At 39.2% G+C, this 26,086-nt stretch overlaps 1 protein-coding gene across 2 annotated transcripts in view; it reads right to left on the bottom strand.

The window, feature by feature from the left end:
* The window catches only part of scube1 (signal peptide, CUB domain, EGF-like 1), a 79,106-nt gene that overhangs the window by 50,091 nt on the left and 2,929 nt on the right, over window positions 1-26,086 (bottom strand). For both annotated transcript variants that reach the window (XM_067427238.1, XM_067427236.1), the window contains exons 3-4: window positions 14,945-15,070; window positions 2,178-2,312 (exon numbers count right to left, since the gene is read on the bottom strand). In XM_067427238.1, the coding sequence (XP_067283339.1) occupies window positions 2,178-2,312; window positions 14,945-15,070 (261 nt within the window). The remainder of the gene's footprint in view (window positions 1-2,177; window positions 2,313-14,944; window positions 15,071-26,086) is intronic.

A 26,086-nucleotide genomic window follows, 5' to 3' on the forward strand; every position in this document is an offset into this window, starting at 1 on the left:
TTGTGTAGTTATAAAACGTGCTGGAGACGTTTAAAATGCTTCTTGCTTAGGTCATTATACTTATTTTACGGAATATTTATTTTGTGGCTTAAATAAATAACATGTTGCTCTGAGTCTGACATATCTGGCTTGTCAAAAATGTTACATTCAGCTGTCGCTAATTCATTGACTTTTAAAAATCAACTTCATTACTAGGAAAGGAGAGGTTTTGATGCACAATTGTTGATCCATTATTATGCCCTTAGCAGATTTTGACTCATATATACACTGTGTACACACACACACACACACACACACACACACACACACACTCATATAAATAGCAAACATAGCCTTAAAAAGTAGGAGAGTAAAGGGGGGGGGGGCCGTACACTCCTCTCCACATTCCACACATGATTGTGAGGGACATCAAAGATGCGATTACGAAGCAACCCACTCTCATTCATGACTATGAGTGCGACTCTCTCTGATTTGCGTAGTGTGTGGGAATGTGTCCGCCTCAACACGGAGAAGCATCATTAGTTAATTCTGACAGGCGGAATGAAAAAGCACAAGAGGGTCGCGAAATCTACACACACACACGTCATGAAGTCACATGTCACAAATGACTTTACCATGCATTTGAACTGCATGCACCATCCACACTCAAAGACATGCCCGCTGGCCGCCTACGCGTTCAAGCCTTCAACTTCCACCTTTGACCCTCAGCTCTGTCCAGGGTCAAGACTGTCAGAAATGAGATGCTGCTGAATTGACTGTTCTGAACCCACAGTGAGAATGACAGAGTACACACGGACACGTGATAAGAATAAGACAATGGCCTAACGGGACACGACAAGCTTCCAGCAGAAAGGGACCCACTTTATATTAGGTGGCCTTAAGTACTATGTACTAACATTGTAATTAATCATTTGATACAATGGACTTATTGTGTACATACATGTTTTTACATTGTACTTACATTTTCAAAATAACCTGCATGTAATTACATCTGTAATTAATTTCTGTAGTTACATTTGTAATTACACTGTTGTGTGTTACACTTCCCTTACACCTAACCCTACCCTTAAACTTACCCCGTACACCACACCTGTCCCTAACTCTACCCGTATCCCACCTCAATATCAGCAAAAGTGGTTTCCAAATACAATATGAACACAATAAGTACATTGTACTTACTTTTTGATGTAAGTACATAGTAAGGCCACCTAATATAAAGTGGGACTGCAGAAAGTAATACTTCTGTTGTCAATAACAGCAAAAGTGACAAAATGACAGACGTAAATCACAACTTTTAGTATGGGATTGGATCTGTGCCACAAGTATTGGACATCACTTTCATAAATATGTCACAGTTAAAAAATATATGTTTAATAAAATACAGTAAGTTACTTTTTCTCTTTTTTTCATAAAAAATATTTATGCCTTAACTTGTAGCATCTAATATTGTGTTGCCCCCCCTTTTGCTGCCAAAACAGCCCTGACCCATCGAGGCATGGACTCCACTAGACCCCTGGAGGTGTGCTGTGGTATCTGACACCAAGATGTTAGCAGCATATCCTTTAAGTCCTGTAAGTTGTGAGGTAGGGCCTCCATGGATCAGACTAGTTTGTTCAGCACATCCCACAGATGCTTGATTGGATTGAGATCTGGGGAATTTAGAGGCCAAGTCAACACCTTAAATTTGTTGTTGTGCTCCTCAACCCTTCCTGAACCATTTCTGCTGACCCAGTTGTCTAACCACCACAATTTGGCCCTTGTCAAACTTGCTCAAATCCTTACGCTTGTCCATTTTTCCTGCTTCTAACACATCAACTTTGAGGACAAAAATGTTCACTCGCTGCCTAATATGCCCTGATGTCAGTGGTCATAATGTTATGCCTGATCAATATATATAATATTTTGTATTAGATTATATTATAATAAAATATAATTTTCTCCCCATTCTAAGGTTTTTATTCCATAACATTTTATATTTTATTCAGTATTAAACAGTTTTTTGGCACAAATTTGCCTGAACGTGATTTTAGACCAATGAGATTTTATTGCAGGCAAAGCAACTCAGCACAACACGATAAAGCTTCAAACACAAGCTAAAAAAATTATAATGAAATGCCAGGTTTGTTTCGGTCACAGCTGGCCAGGACAATACACAGTATTAGCAGGATGAGACTCACCATCCGAGCGGTGGATGCAGGTGTGCTGGTTGTCACTCAGGAAGAACCCGTTTTTGCACTGGCACTCGTAACTGCCCATAGTGTTGACGCAGATTTGCTGACAGCCGCCGTTGTTGTCCAGACATTCGTCCACATCTAGAGAGACACAAACACACACGGTCATTACAAGACACACAAACACAGTCATTCAAGCACAAGGATCTGGGAAAAACCATCATGCTCTGTGTCTCTGCGTAACCAAAGCCGGCTCAGCTCAGGTATTTGCAACCGTGTTTGTTTATCCGGAGAAGATTTGCCTTGATTTCCTCTCTGCGGCTACTGAAGAATGTTAATTAAATGAGTAGTTTGATATTCAAGTTTTCAAACGCATCTACCAGACAAATAAACCAGTAAAGAGATGCACATAACAGACATATCAGTCATCCAAACCATCATTGGCTAATTTGTTAAAAGCACAGGATAAACTTTTTAAAGCTGTTTGGATGCGGTATCATGTGAATAAATGTCCAGTGTGTGTTTGCCCATCGCTGTGTCTTAGGCGTAGCTCTATAAATGGCATTGTGGGTGTGTTGGTTTGGGTAACAGCATGACACTGGAGACCAGTAACACACATGAGTGAGTTTAATGCAGCCCTAACACAGCAACCTGCCTCTGTGGAGTCGGCAGCCCATAACTCTCTCTCTCTTTCTCTCAGGGGTACTATTGTTTCTGAGTACCACTACTGCCACTCTTCTGTCACTCGGCACTTTTCCAGCCTTGTGGCCTGTCATTCCCACATGCCATTTGTGATTTTTATTATTTACATTAAAAGAGGTTTCTGCTGAATGTTTGCTAACATTTTCTCTCCTCAAGCTCAGGCTAAAGTTAACAGGGTCATAACCACCATAGACACCAGAACATTAAAGGGGATCATGTCTGGAATTAATAGCTAAAAAAATTCTGGTAGTATCACTCAAACAAAAAACAAAACAAAACATATTTGGAATTTATATTGTAGTTTGAATAAACAACAAAAGTGAATTCTGAACAAAACTAAACAAAGCAAAACCAAACCAAACAAAACAAACATTTTTGGAATTAATTTACCTATGATTCGAATATAGACAACTTAAGAAAATCTGGTAGTACAAAAAAACTAACATATTTGTAATATATATTATAGTTTGAATAAACCACAGTCAATTATATTGGTATTACTCAAAACTTAAACAAAACTAAACTAAGCTAAACCAAACTAAATTAAATCAAATGAAAAGAAATAAGACTAAACACAACTTTTGGAATCCATATACCTATATTTTGAATAGACCACATAAATTAATTCTGGTAGTATTACTCAAACTTTAAACAAAAAAATCTAAACTAAACTAAACTAGACTAGACTAGACTAGACTAGACTAGACTAGACTAGACTAGACTAGACTAGACTAGACTAGACTAGACTAAACTAAACTAAACTAAACTAAACTAAACTAAACTAGACTAAACTAAACTAAACTAAACTAAACTAAACTAGACTAAACTAAACTAAACTAAACGTTGAAATTCTTATACCTATAGTTTGATAGACAACATAAGTGCTTTTGGTAGTATTACTCAAACCTTAAATGAAAAAAATAAAAAATAAATTAGCTAACAAAATTAAATTAAATAAACAGAAATTATGCAATTCATTAACATATTTGAATAGACAACATAAGGGAATTCTGGTATTACTGAAACATTGAAATCAAATAAAGTAAAATGTAAAAATTAAAAATTAAATTAAATAACTAGCAAGTATTACATTGTGCCAAAAAAATGTTATGTTTCTATTAAATTGACCATCCACAAGGTCACATAGGCTTTAATAAAGCCATTTTATACGTAACAAAAAAGGTTGTGAGAATGCCTTATTAAATCATGCTTTTATATGGGAAATGTCACAGCACAACTAGACTGCACAAAAAGTGAAGAACAAAACACATGGTTGAGTGTACAAGTATGCATTGTCAGCCTGTCTGTCTTGTTTAGTATAATCTGGTTCTGTTGTTTACAAGCCACTTCTAAAACTCGCATTGAATGTTGTACACTGGAAGGCTGACTGAGCATCAAAGCTTCAGTAAATGAGGTGTGGAAACAACACGCCGGTTTCCTCCACTGTCAAAGGTGAATTATGAGCACTGCACTCACAAACACGCTCAGAGTGACTGGTGTGTATAGATAGAGAGAGATCGCAGTGTCTGTTTCCACACCGTGTCACGCTAATGTGGACGTGTGTTTGTGTTTACAGCCCTGTCTTTCTGGAGTGTGTTGAGAGGCAGCAAGTTTTCCAAGCTCTTTATTTGTGTGCGTAAAGTCAAACGCACACGCTTCGGCCCGCTGACTTCAACAACATCCCATGTAGTGTACAAGCTAAGACAGCACGTGCTAAAGGAGACTAACTGTCTTACTAACTCTGGCTTTGGTGTCCTGAGTGGAACTCATTGGTTTGTACACTTTATTTGGGTTAACATCCTTAAAGCTAATGTCTGGACATGCTATCCATTTTCTATTTCTTCCTGGTGACATCCTAATGAATTACGATAATACCAAAATGCATCAGCCGAAAGACATGCATGAATGTAGGACATACATTCATTCACTCATCCACAATATGCAAACACATCCACTTTTCATGGTTTAATTTGGTCACAGTGGTTTATTATGTGGCTCCTGGCTTTACCTAGCAACATAACTCTTATTTTAGCATCCGCAGAGGCGTCTCGTTAACACAGCCAGGACAGCAAGGCCTTTACTGTCCTATTAACTACTGTACCCTTCGAGAGAGGGGGTCTTTATGTCCTCGTCCACAGAGGCATCCCTGTCTGCCCCAAGAAGCGAACATTTTTTGTAGGGTTTAAAAATGTGAGATTTTTAATTTTTGAGCATTTCAGCCCCTTTTTGCTTTAAAAACAGCATGAAAGGAGCTTAAGTTGCTTTAGCAAAATTTTAGGAAAGAACAATCACAATTGAAATCGCTTTATTCATAATTAAACTACCGTCTACGACAATGGCTACCGTCAACTGTTTGGCCACTTTAAAATATGAGTTTTGTGTTCAACAGAAGAAAGAAACATGCAGGTTTGGAAATGTAAATATTGACAAAACTTTCATATTGGGGGGGGGGGGTGAACTATCCCTTTAAGAAACTTTAATGCTTCCTTACAGAATAAAAGTATTAATTTTACTCAAAAAAATCTTACTGACCCCAATCTTTAGTGCAAAGGTGGACACTAAGTAAGTACATTTACTTGAGTACTGTACTTAAGTACACTTTTTCTGAGTATCTGTACTTTACTGGAGTATTATTTTTTCTGGAAACTTATGACTTTTACTTCACTACATTTGAAAGACAAATATCGTACTTTTTACTCCACTACAGAACTATCAAGGTCGAAAGTCGTTTCTGTTGCAGCTCTGAAAGTTGGTGCATGATTTTTTTTCCTTCTTTAAAAAGTTTTTTGTTGTTTTTGTTTCAGACAGTCTATCAGGAATCACTCTTATAGGGTCATATACATTTCCCCAACTTTTTTTGAACACTGATCAGTTCATACCAAAATGGAAGAAGACGGTTCTTAGGCACAAGTGTGTGCACCCATAGCCATTCTTTGAAAGTATGTTTCAATAAAAAAAATAAAAAAATAAAAAAAAAGATTAGTTTCGTTGGCATACACTTGGTGCATATCTTATAAAATATTAAAAATATAAACGGCTGGGAGAAAGAGAAGAGTAAAGTTGGGAGAATATCACGTGTATCAGTGTATTGGATACGTGCATTCAGCCTTAAAGTGACAGCAGCTTTGTAAAGAGCTTTGTAACGTATATACAAGTATTTAAATTAGTTTTTAGTTAGTCGTATGGTAGTATGTCAGATGGAGCATCACTGACTGGCTTAAACCATGATGACAGTGTGCATTTATACAACAATAATAAAATAATGCATTGGCATAAAAAAGGAAATTTACTTTTATACTTAAGTACTTTTGAAAACAAATACTTCTTTACTTTTACTTGAGTAAATATCTGTTTTTACAACTTTCACTTGTAACGGAGTAATATTTGACCAGTAGTACTTTTATTTTTGCTCAAGTAATAGAGTTGTGTACTTTGTCCACCTCTGCGTATCATTGGTGGCCCCATCTCTAAGAGTTGAAACACAAATAAAAAAATTATAATAAACAAAACAAAACGGAGAATTCCATTAAGTCACCTAAGCTGTAAAAGTGCAAACTCTAAGCAATAAAATTTTCCTTTGGGAAAGTGTTGCCATGTAACACCCCAAATACACATGCATTTTGTAATTACATTTTACCCTCAGCACATTGTAAATAATTTGCGATCTTCATTTACAAGTGTTAAAAGAATTAATGAAACTTTGTGGCTGATAGCTTGCCTCAACATTTCAAAAAAAAAGAAGAAAAAAAGACATGTTTCTATTTTGTAGGATGTCACCTGTTTCTTTCCACTTTCATTTGACTATTTTTCTTTCCTCCCTGAAACGCATGTTGACATTTCTCTTTCTCTCTTTTTTCTCCTGAGAAAAATGCCGGAACAGATGCATTGCAGGGAAACATCACTTATGAGGCCACCCAGATCACAAGCTTTTATCTCTTTACTGCCACATGTAACAATCCAGTCGTTGTGGCTTGATTCGTATTTGTCAGTTCACGGATGAGAGTAATATTTGATAGGAGGGTTTGGAGAAGACATGCTGGCTGTCTCTGTCTCGAGTGACTCTATAGCTGCGAGCGTGTTGTGTGCCGTGTTTAATGTGGAAATGGAAACAGATATCATCAGTGTGACAGCACTCTCTTGCTTTAAAAGGAGGGGAAAAAATAACATTTCAGCTGTCATCTCTCAATTAAGGCACTCTCTGCCAAAATTTAAACAAGAGCCCTGGCATCCCGGCCTGCGAGTTTAAACTAGAATGCTTTTGTTTTGTTTGATTGCTCTTGTGTAAACTTTAATTTGGAAAAGATCTAAGATGACATGACACAACAGGAGAGAGAGAGAGAGAGAGAGAGAGAGAGAGAGAGAGAGAGGGGGGGTGCAGGGGGAGAAATTAAGACTGATATAGAGGACAGAATTAAAGTGAAAGAAATCAAAGAGGTGAGAATAGGACTGAACAGAATAGAACAGAAGTGACGAGAAAATGCAGTGAAGTAAACAAAACTAAATGGACTAGAAGTGAACTGAATGTCTATAGAAGATAGAGGGAGAAAAAACTGAAAAGAAACAAGTGAACAGAACAGAAAAGAACTGGACATAAGTAAAGTGGAGAAAAATGAACAGAACTTAAGTGAAATTAACTCAACAGATGTAAACGGGGGTGAAAAGTCTGCAGAGAAAAATTGCAGAAAAGTGAAGTAAAGTGAAGTAACAGAACAGAACAAAATAAAGTGAAGTGAAATCAACTCAACAAAAGTTAACAGAACAGAAGTGAAGAGAACAAAACAGAACTAAATTGAAGTGAAATTAACTGAATTGTGAACAAGGGATGTGAAGTTCACATTTCACTTCAACAAAATTGAAGTGAAATGATCTCAACAGAATTGTGAACAACAGAACAAGTGAAGCGAAGTGAAGTGAAGAAGTAAACTGAACAGAAGCAAAGCAAATTGAAGTGAAAAATAGAACAGGACAAGATAGAAGTGAAGTGAAATTAACTTAACAGGAGTTAACAGAACAGATTAACTCAACAGAACTGTGAACAACAGAACACAAGTGAAGTGAAGTGAAGTATTAAACTGAACAGAAGCAAAGTGAAGTGAAGTGACATCAAACAGGACAAAATAGAAGTAAAAATTAACTCAACAGAAGTTAACAGAACAGAAAAGGACAGAATGGAATTTTTTTTTAAGTTAAATTAACAGAAGTAAAGCAAAGCGAAGTGACAACTATAATAGGTCAAAACAAAAGTGAAGTGAAAATAAATCAGAAGTTAACAGAACAGAAGCGGAAAAAACTGAACACAAGTGAAGTGAAGTGAAGTGAAGTGAAGTGAAGTGAAGTGAAGTGAAGTGAAGTGAAGTGAAGACAACTCAACAGAACAGTGCTGAGAATTCTCTTGTTTAAAGTGACCTCAGTTACAACATCCCCCGTGTTGTAATTCTAACTATACGAGTTCTCTTCTTCCACTCAGATTTTGGAACAAGAGAGGAAAAGCAGCCAAAAGATAAATAAACAGCAGCAGCAACGCAGGCATTCATAAAAAAAAAGGACCAAATGATCAACATATTGAGCCCAGCTGCCTGCACATAGAGAGAAAACAAATAAGAATGGAAATGAAAAAGACAGAGGAACTGCAGTAAATGGCTCTTTAATCAGCTCCCCATTAGCCAATCTTAAATCAATTAAAGCTTTAACTTGTTAACATGTGGAGATCTAAAATGACTTCCTACACAAGATCAACCAGGCAGACAAGCCACAGCACTGATTTCCGTCCCCTTTGAAAGCGCTTGCGGTTTGGTTAGCGCTCAGTGGGTTTGTTTGAACACACTCTGTGAGTGTGTGTGTGTGTTTATGCAGAGCGTAATCAGTGGCACAAGCCACAATAAGGCAAGCATCACTATTGCTATTGCTCATCCTGTGCTATTACTCTCAGTTGGGTGGGGTGGGTAACTGTGGAGAGGTTTTAAACATGAAGCACTATTATTGGTGGCTGAAAACAATCTAATTAGCCCAAGTACAGTGACTACAAGTCATCCACTGCCCATTTGTCTCTGAAGTTGCTTTAAAATAGCAAGCCAAATGGCTTAGCCTCTCACACAATGGTAATTTTGAAGCCCACTTCAAAACTTCTTGTAATGCATCGTTATTGAAACATGCTTGCATAATAAAAGAAATTAAGGAATTTCAAATGCAACAAAATGCAATACAAATTACCTTTATTAATCCTATTTAAAGCGGCCCTTAATTATGATTTCAAGTTTTCAAATTTAGTGTGTAATGTTCCGCAAAGTTACAGTGCTCAGAGTTCAATGCAAAGAGAGATCATTTATTTTAAAGAAATCCCCTTTCGAGGACTACAACAAACAGCAGGTAAGGACTACAACATGCTTCTTCACTAACCCTAAAATTTACATAAACCCTGTCCCTGGGAAAACAAAACAAACGGAGTGAGGCCATGTTGGGCTGCTTTAGAGAAGAGGAAAAGTTGTTGTAGTAGAGCACATTTGGGAGTCTGCTCAAGCTGTTGCATCCATCTTTTTACATTTATTGATATACAGTAACACAAATGCAATCGCATGTCGTAAAAGCAGGATAAAAAGATTTCAAGTTATAACCGTAATTAAACTAAACTATACACATTATATCTTCATACAGCTTATATTTTCTGGCTCAATAGTAATCTTACCACAGTTTACACACAAGTGATTTATAGATTATCCTGACAGACTTCAAAAAAAAGAAGAAAAGAAGAAAAGAAGAAAAAAAATAAGAAAATAACTCCACATCAGCTCCATAAATTAATCAACTAACCATTCAGAAACACCCTGTTGCTTTCTACATGTTGTCACTTCTTTTTGAGTCTCTCCATCATTGTCTGACTCTGGATTGAACATAAAAGGCTGAACAGTTTCTGACATTGTCAGTATGTGTCTGCGTGAGGTAATCGGAGCTGCTAACACAAGCTCTTGAAGCTCCGCCCTCTTCTTGAAAGAGGACTGGGAGCAGCGGCTCATTTGCATTTAAAGGGACACACAAAAACAGCATGCTTTTGCTAACCCTCAAAAATGACAGTTTTAACATGCTATAAAAATCTGTTGGGTATTTCGAGCTAAAACTTCACATATATACTCCGGGGACATCGGATACTTATTTTACATCTTGTTAAAAGGGGCATAATATGACTGCTTTAAAGCAACTAAACTGCATTGCAACACACTAAGAAGCACTTAAAATTACATAGCAACACCTTGGCAACCATCCACAACATCCTTGTGATGCAAGGTTTTGTATGAGCACACACACCAATCACATTTTCATCAGAAAATGTTTTTAAAATCTAGTTAAAAGAAGCCATTAATTATCTGGAAGTGAGTCAGAAAAGGTTAAGCAATACATCCTTGGAGAAAATGATATAAAAAGAGAATGTCAAATAGACAAAAAAAAGATTACAGGAAAAGGTCGTCATAAACATGATTCATTTAACCTTTCAAGAAGGTCAGTAGTTCTAGTGGTTTCACTTCCATCTGAACTTGCCATAATGAACACATGCCAATGAGAAACATGAGGGGTGCTATGACAACACGATATATGACGGTAAAGCGCCTATGAGAACAAATTAGGTTTTGAAAGAGCAAACAAACACACACACAGATGATGTGTGAATGAGATACATCAGCATTAAGCAGACATAAGAGTGCATGAGGAGGAAACGGTACAAAGTGCCGCATGACGACATCTCTGTGTGTGGAAGTGTTTCTTTGAATGTTTCAAGTTCAGAATAAGTTAAGCTCTTTAAAAAAAAAAAAAAGAGGGACAGTCGGAATCATTGTACATGGTAACAAAGCCACAAATGCTATTGAAACAGGATCATTCCTTTAAACTCTCAAATGAAAATTAAAGTGACTGATACTTCATGCAAGCCAAAGAAGAGGACAAGGAGTGGAAAAGCTCTAAATGATTTACTTTTCTGTGTCAATCTATTTCTAGGTAGAGGTGGAGGACAGGGGCTGAGACAAAGACAGACAGAACCAGATTAAATCCAGGAGCGAGGACAAGACAGAAAAAAAGGGGAAGAAATGAAGAGAAATGTAGCGAGTCAGACAGAAAGCTGGAAGCGGAGGGAAAGACATAACAAGAGGAGCAGAAGGAGGGGGGCTCGAACAGGAGAGCCCCCTCAATGCCGCTGATGGCCCTCTACGGCCTTGTCTTAGTTCCCAGAGCCATCATTTAGACTTGTATTTGAGACATTCCACAATAAAGATGTCAAATAGAAGGCAAGTCTATCGCCTCTAGGGAAACAGCCTGGAGTTACTCCAAAGAGACCCACAGCCAAGATAACCAAGAAAATGCAGAGAGAGAAAGAAAGAGAGCAAAGACCGAATGGAAGAGAGAGATTTCAAGGAGAGTTAGAGAAAGTAAAGAATGAAGGTTTGATTATGAAGGAAAGTCATAGAGTACAGCATTATCACAGTTGTAGACATTGTATTATGGTAATATTATGGGTTTTTTTTTGGACATAGTACCATGGTTTGACCATAGTATCTAATAAATAATGGAGTACACTCTTAGAAAAAAGGTTCATTGGGTTCTATATAGAACCATAGAGTTCTTTACTTAACTCCAAAGAACCTTTTATGCTAAAAAGCTTCTTTAATGACAAGAAAGAGCCCTTTTTGTCACAAAGGTTCTTTAGGCTATTATTCGTTTATATATTACATTATTGTGCAACATTTTGTAGTTGTAATTAAATTATTGTTTATTAAATTGTAGCTTAATATCACATTTTAATCATGCTGATTTTTGGCGGAGAAAAACTGAAATGGCACTCTTCGTGTGATATTGATTAACTACATAAAACGAGATGAATATATACATTTTCTAACCCCCATATCTTGAATTTTGTGATCATTCACATGCATTCAATAATGCAGCTAAATGTTTGTCAATAATATTAAATATTTAATCCGGAAAGAACAAACCAAATGATAATGAATGAACCCCTAAAAGATTCCATATAGAACCCTTTTCCTGGTTACAAAGAAATTAAAAAGGGTTCTATATAGAACCTTTTAGGGGTTCCAAATACGTAGCACCGACAGAACCTTTTAAGGTTCAATATAGAAACTTTTCTTCTAAGAGTGGGCTGCTTAAGCAAGGTGAATCAAGTGGGCATTACACAGTGCACCTTTAATGACTACCAAATTCATGTATGAGTTTGGTCATCATTAAAGGTGCACTGGTTAATGCCCTCTTGATTCACCTTGCTTAAGCAGCCCAGTCTGTTCAAATCCTTGGGAAGTTTCTACCTACGAGTTTAGAAAGCACATGAATGCAATGAACTGCCTGACTTGGTTAGCACAGTTTGTTGGCCTACTAGAAATCGAGTGTTTGCAAATATTCATTGCTTTTTACATGTTCTGTCAGATGCTTTTAGTGGCACAGAAATGACCAACAGACTTTCATGAAGTCTTCATGAAATCAAGTATTTTTGTAAAATGTACGAATTCATAGGAAATCGCAGCCAATCTCATTCATACGTTTTATTATGGACTCTGCTGATGTCTCACTGAAAGAAAGAAATTTGACATTTACATTGACACTAGTGTCGCGTAGCCAGACCCACATGTAAAGCAACCAATCACAGTTCGTTTTGTTCCACGTCATGTTCAGGGGCATGAAAAATGTAACTGATGACCCTACAATAACCGACGTGTAAAACTTGATGTATTTTAAAAAGTCTATGCCGTAAACTTTACATACTTCACATATACAAAATCCAGCATTTATGTGATCCTGGTAGGTGCTTATTGTCACAGTTGTACACACGATGGCGTTGCTCTTTCATGAGAGGGTTTGGCATTATGGCATCTTTGTTTTCAGGCGGACCGGACCGTTAAAGAACGCAACACACATAATTCCCAGACATCCTGTAGAATTCAAGATCAGATGACGACTTAGACACTCCTGAATTTCTTCCAATTAAGTGTGCCATATGTATCCGACATTCAGCCAGCGGGCCATGGGTGTGACATCTGTGGTGGAGACTAATGTCCCACTAAAGAGTTGGGTTTATGCGTCTTACCTACAAATTGTACGTTTTTGTACTATTCACTTCGTACAAACTCATATGAAATCTCTGACTGGGGATGGTGTTGGAGCCTGCCCTTTATACTGTCATAAAAAAGGTACATTTCTGTCACTGTGGCAGGTGCAAAACCGAAAAGGTACTAACATGTACCTTTAAGGTTCTACTATTTACCTTTAAGGTACTAATTTGCACTATTAAAGTACTGATATGTACCTTTTAAGGTACTAATATATGTACCATTTATAAAAGGAACAAAGATGTACCTTTTTCACTTTTGTACCTTAGGGTACCACCCCGGTGACTGTACCTTTTTTTCTGAGAGTATAGGTTGTGTGTCCAATAAAGTGTTATTAGCCAGCACTCTTCTGAAAACGCCTTGCTGTGGGCACTTGAGAGCGTGGTATTTCTGTGGTACAGTCACATTGTACAAATTCATACGATTCGCAATCTAGTACAATACTTACAAATTCTCAGTATATTTTAAAGAAAGTGACCATAATAATGGGTTAATCAAATGTAGGTTAATATGCACTATATTTTTAGTTTATTGAATGATTAATTTTGCTTTTAGATTGTAATGTTACAATGTTAGAATGTAATGTAATTTTAACCCCCTTTTCCACACAATATATTGCATAGTCTATATTACATTCACTGTATTTGTTTATAGCCTTCAATGTCAACATTGTTTTCACGACATCATTGTGCAGGATGTGAAATAAAAAAATATATATAATTATTAAAATAAATAAAGATTTGTTTTGTTTTTATCCAAATAGAAAAACGTTGAACATATCATGATATATACCGTGTATCACCATTCAACCAAAAAATACAGAGATATGATATTTTTTGCCAAATCTCCCAGCCCTAGTGCATGATATCAAAATACCATAGTATTACTATCTAATGTCATCACTGGTAAAGACTTTGTTTTAATGCGTCCTTTTTAAACGTTACATGTATTAACTATAAATTAGGCATAATCCTAAACCCCAACATGTACTTACTTAATATTACTCAGTACTTAAATGTATAATTACACGGTAACAGGTACACATTAAAGTAAAGTGTAACCCATTGCTGTACACACTGTTCTGTTCTGAATTGGACACAAACCATCTGAGGAAATCGTGCAAGCTGAGCAAGACGGAGGATGTGCTAAAGGTCTCTGAAGGTCTGAGCCCTGATGTCCTGCTCTGGGATCCATCATCATCAACAATGTCTAATGAAAAATGATGACCTCAGCATCTTGTCTAACTTAACTCGGCTCGGCCACATATTTTCTTTGGATTATGAGAGCGGGAGGAGATGAGAACGGTTCAAGTTCTTCCTCGAACGCCATTGCCGTCTTCTCTCTTTTATCTCTTGCGACACTCAAACACGTGGTCACAGTGACACTATAGAGCCACCACACTTCAGGTTGATAAGTCACATTCGACCAGAGAAACATCTGCACTCACTTAGAGCGGTAACACAGTTTTTAACGAATTCCTGAATCCCCACAGCAATCCAGCAAAACCATGAGACCCAGACCTAAGTCTCTGGGTCATGGAATTTCATCTTTGAACTTTTTCAATAAATATGATATGGCAAGTTATTAATTTTCACTCAGCCTTTTCTCCCCCTACTTCCATTTTTAACCGCTAACATAAACATCAGACCTGACTGCCAATATCTGGGAATTGGACGTGATTGCGCCACTGGTGACATTTGGGTGACATTTTTAAGAGATGAAAATAATCGCGAGGTTCCTGTTGGCGTGCTCCTGTCAGAACGGGGATGGAATACTGGCGCTAGACGCGGCTCGGCTGGCCTTTTCCGAGGCGCTGCACGGAAAGATCGCGGAGGCAGATTTGCTTACATTTGCGGAGGGGGTCATTACAGAGGTCGCTAGCCGGGCAAAGAGATGACGAGGGAGTAGCTCGTCTGCAAGTCCGTCAAGAGAGAGGCAACGGAGTGTGTATTTTTCTCTCTAGCGTCTTACCGAGACAGTTGTGCCCGTCGTCTGCCAGCATGAATCCATCATAGCATGTGCACCTGTAGTTCCCGGGGATATTGATGCAGTCGTGAACACATCCGCCATTGTAGTCGTTTTCACACTCGTCCATATCTGAAAAAGACAGCACACACACACAAAATTGAGTCAGTAAACACAAAAGTAAGTTTAATAGTTGGGATAGGGATTGTTCAAATCCTGTTATTGATACTAAGCAGAGGTTAAATAGGGAGGTTTAAGAACAGTTGGCTTATGAAACAAGCCTCCATTATGGCTATGAGCATGTACAGCAGACAGACGTAAGTGGGGACACTAAAATAAACACAATATTTCTTTCTCTTTCACTCACACACTTGAATACATCGAAATCAGATCGAGAGAAAGTGTCTGTTCTCTGCCAGACAATGATAGCCGGTATCTGCTTTGTGTTTCGTATACCTCGGAGTGTGTGATTTAATAAACCTGGCTTGTGTTCTTGGAGACATACGGCACAAACTAAAAATATCCACATTATTTCCCACAAATAACACTCACGTTGTGCAACTGTGGCTATGAGGACAGTGAGAACTGCGCTTAAGAATGTTTTGTTTTTCTTTGCAAAAACATCCACTCAAAACTGAAAATCTATTCAGATCTTTCAAGTTCACAGTAACACACATACAAGCACACATGTTCATGCCACAAACACGAATGACACACACAGATATACACCAAAATTATGGAGACATAAATACTTCAGTTGTTGTTTATTTCTTTTGTCTATCAAAGAGTGGAGAAGGGCCATCACAGTAGACAAACCCAGAGCCAGCTCATCACAAAAACATCCATAAACACCATAAACACACCATAAAAAAAGTTGTTTCATTATCGTTTTATCAAGCGTGCATGCTCCTGAAGAGTGCTACATTCACAAGAAGGAAGGAAAAAAGAAAGAAAGGAGAGACAGATGGATGGAGGAAGTCCCCTAAAGGTAAATGAGATGGAGGAATGACAGATTTAATGATTTATGTTCAGATTCCACCATAAAAAGGCCACTTTAAAATGACACATTGAATCTCACTCATTCAAATGTACTCATGAAAGCTCATGTATGCAAAAATCACATATTCTGGGTGGCTTTATAATCACTTTAAGATAACATTTTATACATAGATATTTGATCTATGTTTCATAATAAAAAAGGTGCCTAATAGCTTGAGATACAAGAACATATATACTTTTATGTACAGCTTGCTAATGAGAGGTCTGTGTTGAAGGTGTTTATTGTGTTTGAACTGGTTTTAAAGATGGCACACTTAGTATTGTTTTAGGATCTTTGGAACTTTAAGATCATGTGCTCTCAAGCAAGAACTACAGAGAGTGTCATATGTTTGCTGAGAGTGACTTAATGTTGTAAAAGAAAGGTTTTTTTTTTTGCTGAAAGTCCTTATATGGAGATTATTTGGGCATATTTTATGCAAATTACCTAAGCTCAAGGGTAAATTCCAACTGGAAGTGAAAATCCCTATGCTCTACTTACTCCGAAAGGCAGAGCCCTTGAAGTGGAGACTTTGGAGGAAGCAGGGCACTTGTGTGTCATAATGAAGCCCTTTGGAACGCACTTGGCGAAGGGAGCAATGAAAAAACACGAAACAATGAAACAAACATTTCCTCATTAGCTTTACATGGAATGTTACCATGACAGGAATATATTATTATTGGTGTTAATATGATACAAAAGAAAAATGACATTCATAAGGAAGTTTTTTAAATAAGCTTGTGTGTGTTGTGTGCGTGTTCCTGATCAACTCTTAAAGGGACAGTTTACCCAAAAATTCACCCAAAAAATAAAATAAATCAACACTAACTTCCGGCAGACCACCTTCGATATTCAACTTATGAAGAAAATGTAATGTCTCTCGCAGTTCAAACTGCGTACACTATGTCTAACGCCATCGAACTTGAATTATTCTGTTTACATGTTAACTCCAACTCTCACGCCACATCTAGGTTTAAAATTAATCGCAAGGACTTGTCACCCTGGGTCACATGACCATAAACGAGGTTTTTTTCCCAAAATGTTTTAATTCTGTCAATAATTACTTACCCTAATGTCGTTTGACACCCGTAAGACCTCCGTTCATCTTCAGAACACAAATGAAGATATTTTTGTTGAAATCCGATGGCTCAGAAAGGCCTTCATTGACACCAATGTCATTTCCTCTCTCAAGACCCATAAAGGCACTAAAGACGTCGTTACAAAGCCCAGCTCACTACAGCGGCTCTACAATCATTTTATGAAGCGACGAGAATAGTTTTTGTGCGCAAACACACATTTTGGAATTCGACTCAAGCATGTAGTCACTTATTTAAAATACCCCAAATTCATTAACATTACATGTGTGTACACGTGTTATGAATTGGGCAATTTCTTTGTGAGATGTTCAAATTAATCCACACAACTGAACTGAATGTGAACCATTGTGTCCGTCAGTGGCATTAAAAGGCAGTGTAAGAAAACGAGTGTGAGTCAGGAAGATAATGATTTTTAGGTGTCTGTGTGTGTGTTGTGGCAGTTAGCAAGGCTAACAAGGTGTATATGTGTTGCCAGTGAAGGTGTGAGTGGAACGGGGATGTTAAAGTGCTTGACGGCTAGTTCGCTTCCAGCTGACAGACTTCCTGCCCCGGAGCTGTTGTTGATGCGAGCCGGCAGCTCGGGCTGCCGCTTTTCGCCATTTCCGCTGTCGACATGCGCTGATCTCTAATCGAAGGAGAAGTGTTTATGCTTAACATCCCATCAGGCAGATTAAGCAGCTCCGCTAACACCTCAGCAGGGGTGGAGCCCGCGGGAGGCAACACCTCAACACCCCAAATCCTAACTGCTGAAAAACGTGCCATTCAGGGAGCAAAGCAAAGAGGGATACTGTAAAAAGCCCTTTATAATAGCCTAGGAAAGGGACAAACACTGACACCTTGCTAATGTGTGTTTTTGTAACGTTTCCCACTTCTGTTATTTAGTACAGATGAGCTAGCAGTTAACAGTAAAGAGGTGTAATGCCCATTTCAACTGAAATCTGTGCCCCCGTACATTTTTGGAGGCAAGTACATTTTGAACACAACTCTTAAACAAAATTAGTCTTTCACAATTAATTTGTACGTTATTATAAATAAAAATGATGTTTCAGAAATCACACATTCACAGTCGTGTTGAACCTTCAACATCAAGATTTTAGGGTTTAGCTATGTAAAAGGTCAATGATTGTCTCAGGTACTGTAAATTATAATTTTGCAATCACTACTTCTTTTCCAAATGTCCTGTGATACAAGAACAAATTATTTTGGAAAAGTGCTATAAAAAAAAGTATTGCATGCAGAATCAATTAATATGATGCCATAAAGATTTATTTACATTACGGATACGGATTTTTAAATTAAATTGAACTTAAGGGACACTGAATGATGTCCCTTAAAGCCGTTTACACCAATGACCAACAAAAACTATATTGATAACAATATTAGCATCCAAACCAGCAGATGATATCGTTCTTTTTATCCTAAGCATGCTCAAGCTTTTAAAGCTGTCATTGTTTTTTGTTCTCCGTTTCTGTCATTGTTGCTGTTATTGTTATAGTTGGACTCAGCTATAATTTTATATTTAGAATGATTTTTAGAACAATATCTTTATCAGTGTGAACAGCCTTTATGCCTATCAAGACTGCATTTATTTGATCAAAGATACAATGTGAAATATTAAGATACAAAGATACAATATGTCACTCCAAATGACACTGCCGTCACTGCTAGAAATGTCCTTTTAACTGCTCTTCAATGATTTTAAGGTTTTTAGTGTGTGTGTGTGTGTGTGTGTGTGTGTGTGTGTGTGTGTGTGTGTGTGTGTGTGTGTGTGTGTGTGTGTGTGTGTGTGTGTGTGTGTGTGTGTGTGTGTGTGTGTGTGTGTGTGTGTGTGGTGGCACATAAAGCAGCAAAGAGACTGAAGTGTCCTGTGAGGGGAGGGTCAGGGATGAAGGGTGGGCACACTTAGGCAGCCAATCAAAGCATCGACAGCTCTGTGACGAGTCCGCAGACACCAGGCAGACAATGGCCTAGTAATGGGCTGACACCGCCATCGCTCATTCCACTTATCTGTCTCTTCCCCCCACCCCCACCCCCTTTTCTATAATTTTCTCATTGAAACATACAAACACACACTCAGAAACAAAACTACACACTCAATCCATCTCCGTCTACACACAAGCCGAGGCACTTCAAGCAGTGACAATTAGCTGACCTCTTTCACATGCAGAGATAAAAAGGGGATTGGGGGAATGAGACAAATAATGAATATTAAGGCAACTCTCTCCCAGGTAAACTGACTGACCCATAGTCCTGATGCTGAGTCATTGTTACAAGCTGTGTTTAAACTCTTTCTCCACCTTGCAAATAAACCCAGCAGTGAAATCTATATCTCTGGGGATTTAAGATCTGTGGGGATTCCCTTCTGAGCTTCGCCAACTGATAAAGCTCATCAATGAATCCATTTGCATAATCAATAAAACCCAAAAGGGTCGAGAAGGGAGTGCTATGTCACGACTACGTCATCTCATGCCACCTCAAGTTACATCATTTTTATATATAGTCTAATTATAATCTTTTGTCTTTAAAGCATGTAAACTGTGTTGACAATGAATTTCCCTTTTAATAGTCAAGAAAACCATTAGTCCCTCAGTTGAGCCAATGTTGCTGTGTCATGCTGGCTGGGATGCTCAAACAAACAGAGCAATGTTTTGATTCTGGCTTACATTTTTAGAGGAATCAACCTACAAGTGGCACTTTAATTGCATCATGCCGTCTACTGTATACCAGCCCTCATAAAACATCAAATACATAATTCAAAGCAGGTTTACTTGACTTTATACCGACAGAAACATGAAAATCTCTCAGCAGAGATGGTCATGCCATCATTCATGATACTACAGAGAAGCATCACTTTTCAGAAGTCAAAATTACAAACAGATGTCTGTATAACTACTCACCAGTTAAAGTGATGTTTTATGAGCAGTAGCTTGTTAAAGATTCAAATAATAGCAAATATTTTCAATAACTCTATATGCATAAGGCAGTGGGCTTAGGGACCATCTGACTGAATTTACTGAGCAGTCACCACAAAAATATAAACTAATATTTATTTATAAAACCCAAAAGGAGGCTGACGCTTCTCCTGAAACTCCTTAGCACAAATAAATAAGACACTAGTCGACATACAGGAAGGGTATGGAGCTAAACCATGAATAGCATAGATTAGATTATATGATCTTAAAGAAATCAGATGAGAAACATTTGAGATCTTTTGCAGACTTTGGTTCAATCTAAGCACAGTTCAAGACACTTCAGACAAGACACATTTATCTTTTTCTTAGGAGAAACACCTGAGAAAGGAGACTCCATCTGACCTCCATTTCATCTCACTGGTGTATCGGGAACCGAGACGTTAAGGAGATCTTATTTGTGATTTGTTTCTAATGAATGGTCTGCAATTAAGTTATTTTATAAGAAACATCTGAGACAGAGGTGCTGTTTACACTTGGTATTACGATGCCTTTTGGTCGATCAGATCACAAGTGCACAACACTAAATACAGGTGTAAAGGGTTTTTGAGCTTGTCCACTTTCGACCTCTTTCAGAGGCAGCCAAAAATGCATTTGACTTGATGCTTTTGTAGAGTAGTGGTCGAATGCCTCTGAACAGCCACAAAAGACCATCTACTCACCGCCTGCTGACCTAAAGCGTAAACATTATGGGAAGTGCGCTAGCAAGGCGGGATTTAAACTTTGTTGGCTGAAGTCCAAAGTTTGGTTTGAAGATGAAAAATGTACCAAGCACAATTTTCTGTCACCATTCCTGATTGATAACACACTCTCACAGTGTTTAATGAATAAGTTTGTGTGGCTATCAGAGCAGAAATGAAAGCTGTACGGAGAGTATATTTTTCCATCGTCACCACTCGTGTTCATATATAAATTGCACAAGCATATTTTGTCCATTAGATCGAAAGAACTGAAAAAAAACATTTTACCCACCCATTGGCCCTCTCCTCAAAGAAATCAGGACAAAAGTGGTTGGAAGTGGACAAGAAAGACAGATTAAACTACCAGGTGTAAATGGGAATGTCTCCCTGCCTCCCTTATAATCCAATGGATCAAAATGCATCTTAATGCCAGGTGTAAACAGGGCCAAAAGTCTACAAAACCAAAACAGCTGAGCTTTCAAAGACCAATCCGTCGTGCAATTCTGGCCTAATGGGTGCGGGTCCGATTCTCAATACCATCTGGAAATGACTGAGGTGCCCTTGAGCAAGGAACCTAACCCCCAATCACTCCCCGGGCGCGACAGCAAAAATGGCTGCCCACTGCTTCTAATGTCCACGGTTTGCAGTGTGTGTTTGTGTTCACCACTTATTGTGTACATACATATTTTTATACCACCACATACCATACCGCCACACCTGTCCCTAACTTTACCCATAAACTGACCCACACCTATCCCTAACTTTACCCATAAACTTACCCATACCGCCACACCTGTCCCTTACTTTACCCATAAACTGACCCACACCTGTCCCTAACTTTACCCATAAACTGACCCACACCTGTCCCTAACTTTACCCATAAACTGACCCACACCTGTCCCTAACTTTACCCATAAACTTACCCATACCGCCACACCTGTCCCTAACTTTACCCATAAACTTACCCACACCACCACATCTGTCTCTAACTTTACCCTTAAACGTACCCATACCACCACACCTGTCCCTAACTTTACCCTTAAACGTACCCACACCACCACACCTGACTCTAACTTTATCCTTAAACTTACCCATACCAGTCAACTGTCCCTTACTTCACCCTTAAACTTACCCACACCACCACACCTGTCCCTAACTTTACTCTTAAACTAATCCACACCTGTCCCTAACTTTACCCTTAAACTTACCCACACAACCACGCCTGTCCCTGACTTAACCCTTAAATTTACCCACACAACCACATCTGTCCCTAACTTTACCCTTAAACTTACCCATACCACCACACCTCTCCCTAACTTTACCCTTAAACTGACCCACACCACCACGCCTGTCGCTAACTTTACCCTTAAACTTACCCACACCACCACAGCTGTCCCTAACTTTACCCTTAAACTTACCCACACCACCACACCTGTCCCTAACTTTACCCTTAAACTTACCCACACCTGACCCTAACTTTTCCCCTTAACTTACCCACACCACCACACCTGACCCTAACTTTATCCTTAAACTTACCCACACCACCACACCTGTCCCTAACTTTATCCCTAAACTTACCCATACCACCACACCTGACCCCTAACTTTACCCTTAAACTTACCCACACCTGTCCCTAACTTTATCCTTAAACTTACCCACACCACCACACCTGACCCTAACTTTATCCTTAAACTTACCCATACCACCACACCTGTCCCTAATTTCACCCTTAAACTAACCCACACCACCACACATGTCCCTAACTTTACCCTTAAACTAACCCACACCACCACACCTGTCCCTAACTTTATCCTATATTTACCCACACCACCACACCTGACCCTAACTTTACCCTTAAACTTACCCACACCACCACACCTAAACGTACCCATACCAGTACACCTGTCCCTAACTTTACCCTTAAACTGACCCACACCACCACACCTGTCCCTAACTTCACACTTAAACTGGCCCACACCACCACACCTGACCCTAACTTTATCCTTAAACTTACCCATACCAGTCAACTGTCCCTAACTTCACCCTTAAACTTACCCACACCACCACACCTGTCCCTAACTTTACCCATAAACTTACCCACACCACCACATCTGTCTCTAACTTTACCCTTAAACGTACCCATACCAGCACACTTGTCCCTAACTTTACCCTTAAACGTACCCATACCAGTACACCTGTCCCTAACTTTACCCTTAAACTGACCCACACCTGACCCTAACTTTATCCTTAAACTTACCCACACCACCACACCTATCCCTAACTTTACCCTTAAACTTACCCACACCACCACACCTGTCCCTAACTTTATCCTTAAACTTACCCATACCACAACACTTGTCCCTAACTTTACCCTTAAACTGACCCACACCACCACACCTGTCCCTAACTTTACCCTTAAACTAACCCACACCACCACACCTGTCCCTAATTTTACCCTTAAACTAACCCACACCACCACACCTGTCCCTAACTTTATCCTTAAACTTACCCACACCACCACACCTGTCCCTAACTTTACCCTTAAACTTACCCACACCACCACACCTGTCCCTAACTTTACCCTTAAACTGACCCACACCACCACGCCTGTCGCTAACTTTACCCTTAAACTTACCCACACCACCACACCTGTCCCTAACTTTACCCTTAAACGTACCCACACCACCACACCTGTCCCTAACTTTACCCTTAAACTTACCCACACCTGACCCTAACTTTTCCCCTTAACTTACCCACACCACCACACCTGACCCTAACTTTATCCTTAAACTTACCCATACCACCACACCTGTCCCTAACTTTACCCTTAAACTGACCCACACCACCACACCTGTCCCTAACTTTACCCTTAAACTGACCCACACCACCACACCTGACCCTAACTTTACCCTTAAACTTACCCACACCACCACACCTGTCCCTAACTTTACCCTTAAACTGACCCACACCACCACACCTGTCCCTAACTTTACTCTTAAACTTACCCCCACCACCACCACACCTGTCCCTAACTTTACCCTTAAACTGACCCACACCACCACACCTGTCCCTAACTTTACCCTTAAACTGACCCACACCACCACACCTGTCCCTAACTCTACCCTTAAACTGACCCACACCACCACACCTGTCCCTAACTTTACCCTTTAACTGACCCACACCACCACACCTGTCTCTAACTTTACCCTTAAACTTACCCACACCACCACACCTGTCCATAACTTTACCCTTAAACTTACCCACACCTGTCCCTAACTTTACCCTTAAACTTACCCACACCACCACACCTGTCCCTAACTTTACCCTTAAACTTACCCACACCACCACACCTGTCCCTAACTTTACCCTTAAACTGACCCACACCCCCCACACCTGACCCTAACTCTACCCTTAAACTGACCCACACCACCACACCTGTCCCTAACTTTACCCTTAAACTGACCCACACCACCACACCTGTCCCTAACTTTACCCTTAAACTGACCCACACCACCACACCTGTCCCTAACTTTACCCTTAAACTTACCCACACCTGTCCCTAACTTTACCCTTAAACTGACCCACACCACCACACCTGTCCCTAACTTTACCCTTAAACTGACCCACACCACCACACCTGTCCCTAACTTTACCCTTAAACTGACCCACACCACCACACCTGTCCCTAACTTTACCCTTAAACTTACCCACACCTGTCCCTAACTTTACCCTTAAACTTACCCACACCTGTCCCTAACTTTACCCTTAAACTTACCCACACCTGTCCCTAACTTTACCCTTAAACTTACCCACACCTGTCCCTAACTTTACCCTTAAACTTACCCACACCACCACACCTGTCCTTGAACCGTAAAAAAAAAAAAAAAATCATGTCTCCAATTGAAAATTTCCTAGTGACTGATAGCGTCAACATTTTTCAGTAGGACAATTTGATTCTGTAAATTGATTGATGAATTGATGATTTATTTTTACAGTGTAACTTCACCCTTAAACTTACCAACACCACCACACCTGTTCCTAACTTTACCCATATCCCACCTCAATATCAGCAAAAGTATTTTGAAATAAAATATGAACATAATAAGTACAAGTACATGGTGGGACCCGATACAATATATCACGTCTCCTCACTTAACCCTTTCAATCTCTGAGCAATATAAATTTACTTTGGATTGGCATCTTGGTTACTAATAGCATAGTTTCTGCGACACTACGTTTCTGAGGAGAAGCAGGAGACTTCAGCTAAAAGTCTCCATTTAACATCTGTTGTCTACGAGAAACAATTGAGATATTAAAAAGGCGAGTTAAGAATCTCTTCATGTTCAACAGACTAACCAGCATGTAACTGGCTACAAAGGCACTGATGTGCAGACAGACACAATGACTGCATTAGAGTGTGAGCGAGTGTTTTCTTAATTTTCTTCAAAGCTAAACACGCAGGGCTTTAATTAAAGGGTGGGTATGGGGGTGTTAATGGGCTTTTTTGCTTCAGACAAAACAGCCCCCCCACTCCCCGCAATACACCACATTACACTGTGGACGGAATGTCCGCTCAGACAGAATAAGAGCAAAAAAAAAGAGAGGAGACACACGCATAGTTAACATGCTAAGAGCAAAGCAGCGCGGTCGGATTCAACATAACTGACAGCCTCATTGCCCTGCGACCGTAGACTGCGGTTTAAAGGTGGGAGGAAAAGGCTTCTGTAAAGTCCAGAACATTCCCCATGTTTCCTTGGAGAAATAAAAAGATGTTGTTCTAGCCCACGCTGTCTGGCCTCAGACAGGAGTGTCAAGAGCTAACTGAAGAGCAGACTGGTGTGATGCTATTTCACATCCACCTAATTCATTAATGCAATTGAGAATGGGTTTCGAGTTTCATAATAGGTAGAGAGCACATTTCGCCCTTTTCCTGAAACACAAGCTCCACACATGTGGGTGAAACAGGGAGAGAGTGCGGCAAAACGAACAATCTACAATCCACAGATGAAGAACACAGAGTACAATAACAGGAAACAGCAGAGAGAGAGAATAACCCGACTGTTTGTCTGCTCTAAAAGTGTCCATCTTGCTCTGTGCACCTTAGCGATACTCTGACACACACAAACTCATTTACGCTCACTTTAATTGAGTCTAAGTTTTAACTAAACTAAATTGAGTTTAATTGGAATTAAGTCTTTAATTCCAACAGCTATAAGTCAGTGTGTGTGTGTGTGTGTGTGTGTGTGTGTGTGTGTGTGTGTGTGTGTGTGTGTGTGTGTGTGTGTGTGTGTGTGTGTGTGGGGGTAAATTCAAGATCTTTTATTTATGCACCTGTTTGGCCATGAAACAGAAGTGTGAACTTGTAA

The sequence above is a fragment of the Pseudorasbora parva genome, chromosome 20, assembly GCF_024679245.1.
Source record: "Pseudorasbora parva isolate DD20220531a chromosome 20, ASM2467924v1, whole genome shotgun sequence".
In the NCBI taxonomy this organism is placed as follows: Eukaryota; Metazoa; Chordata; class Actinopteri; order Cypriniformes; family Gobionidae; genus Pseudorasbora; species Pseudorasbora parva.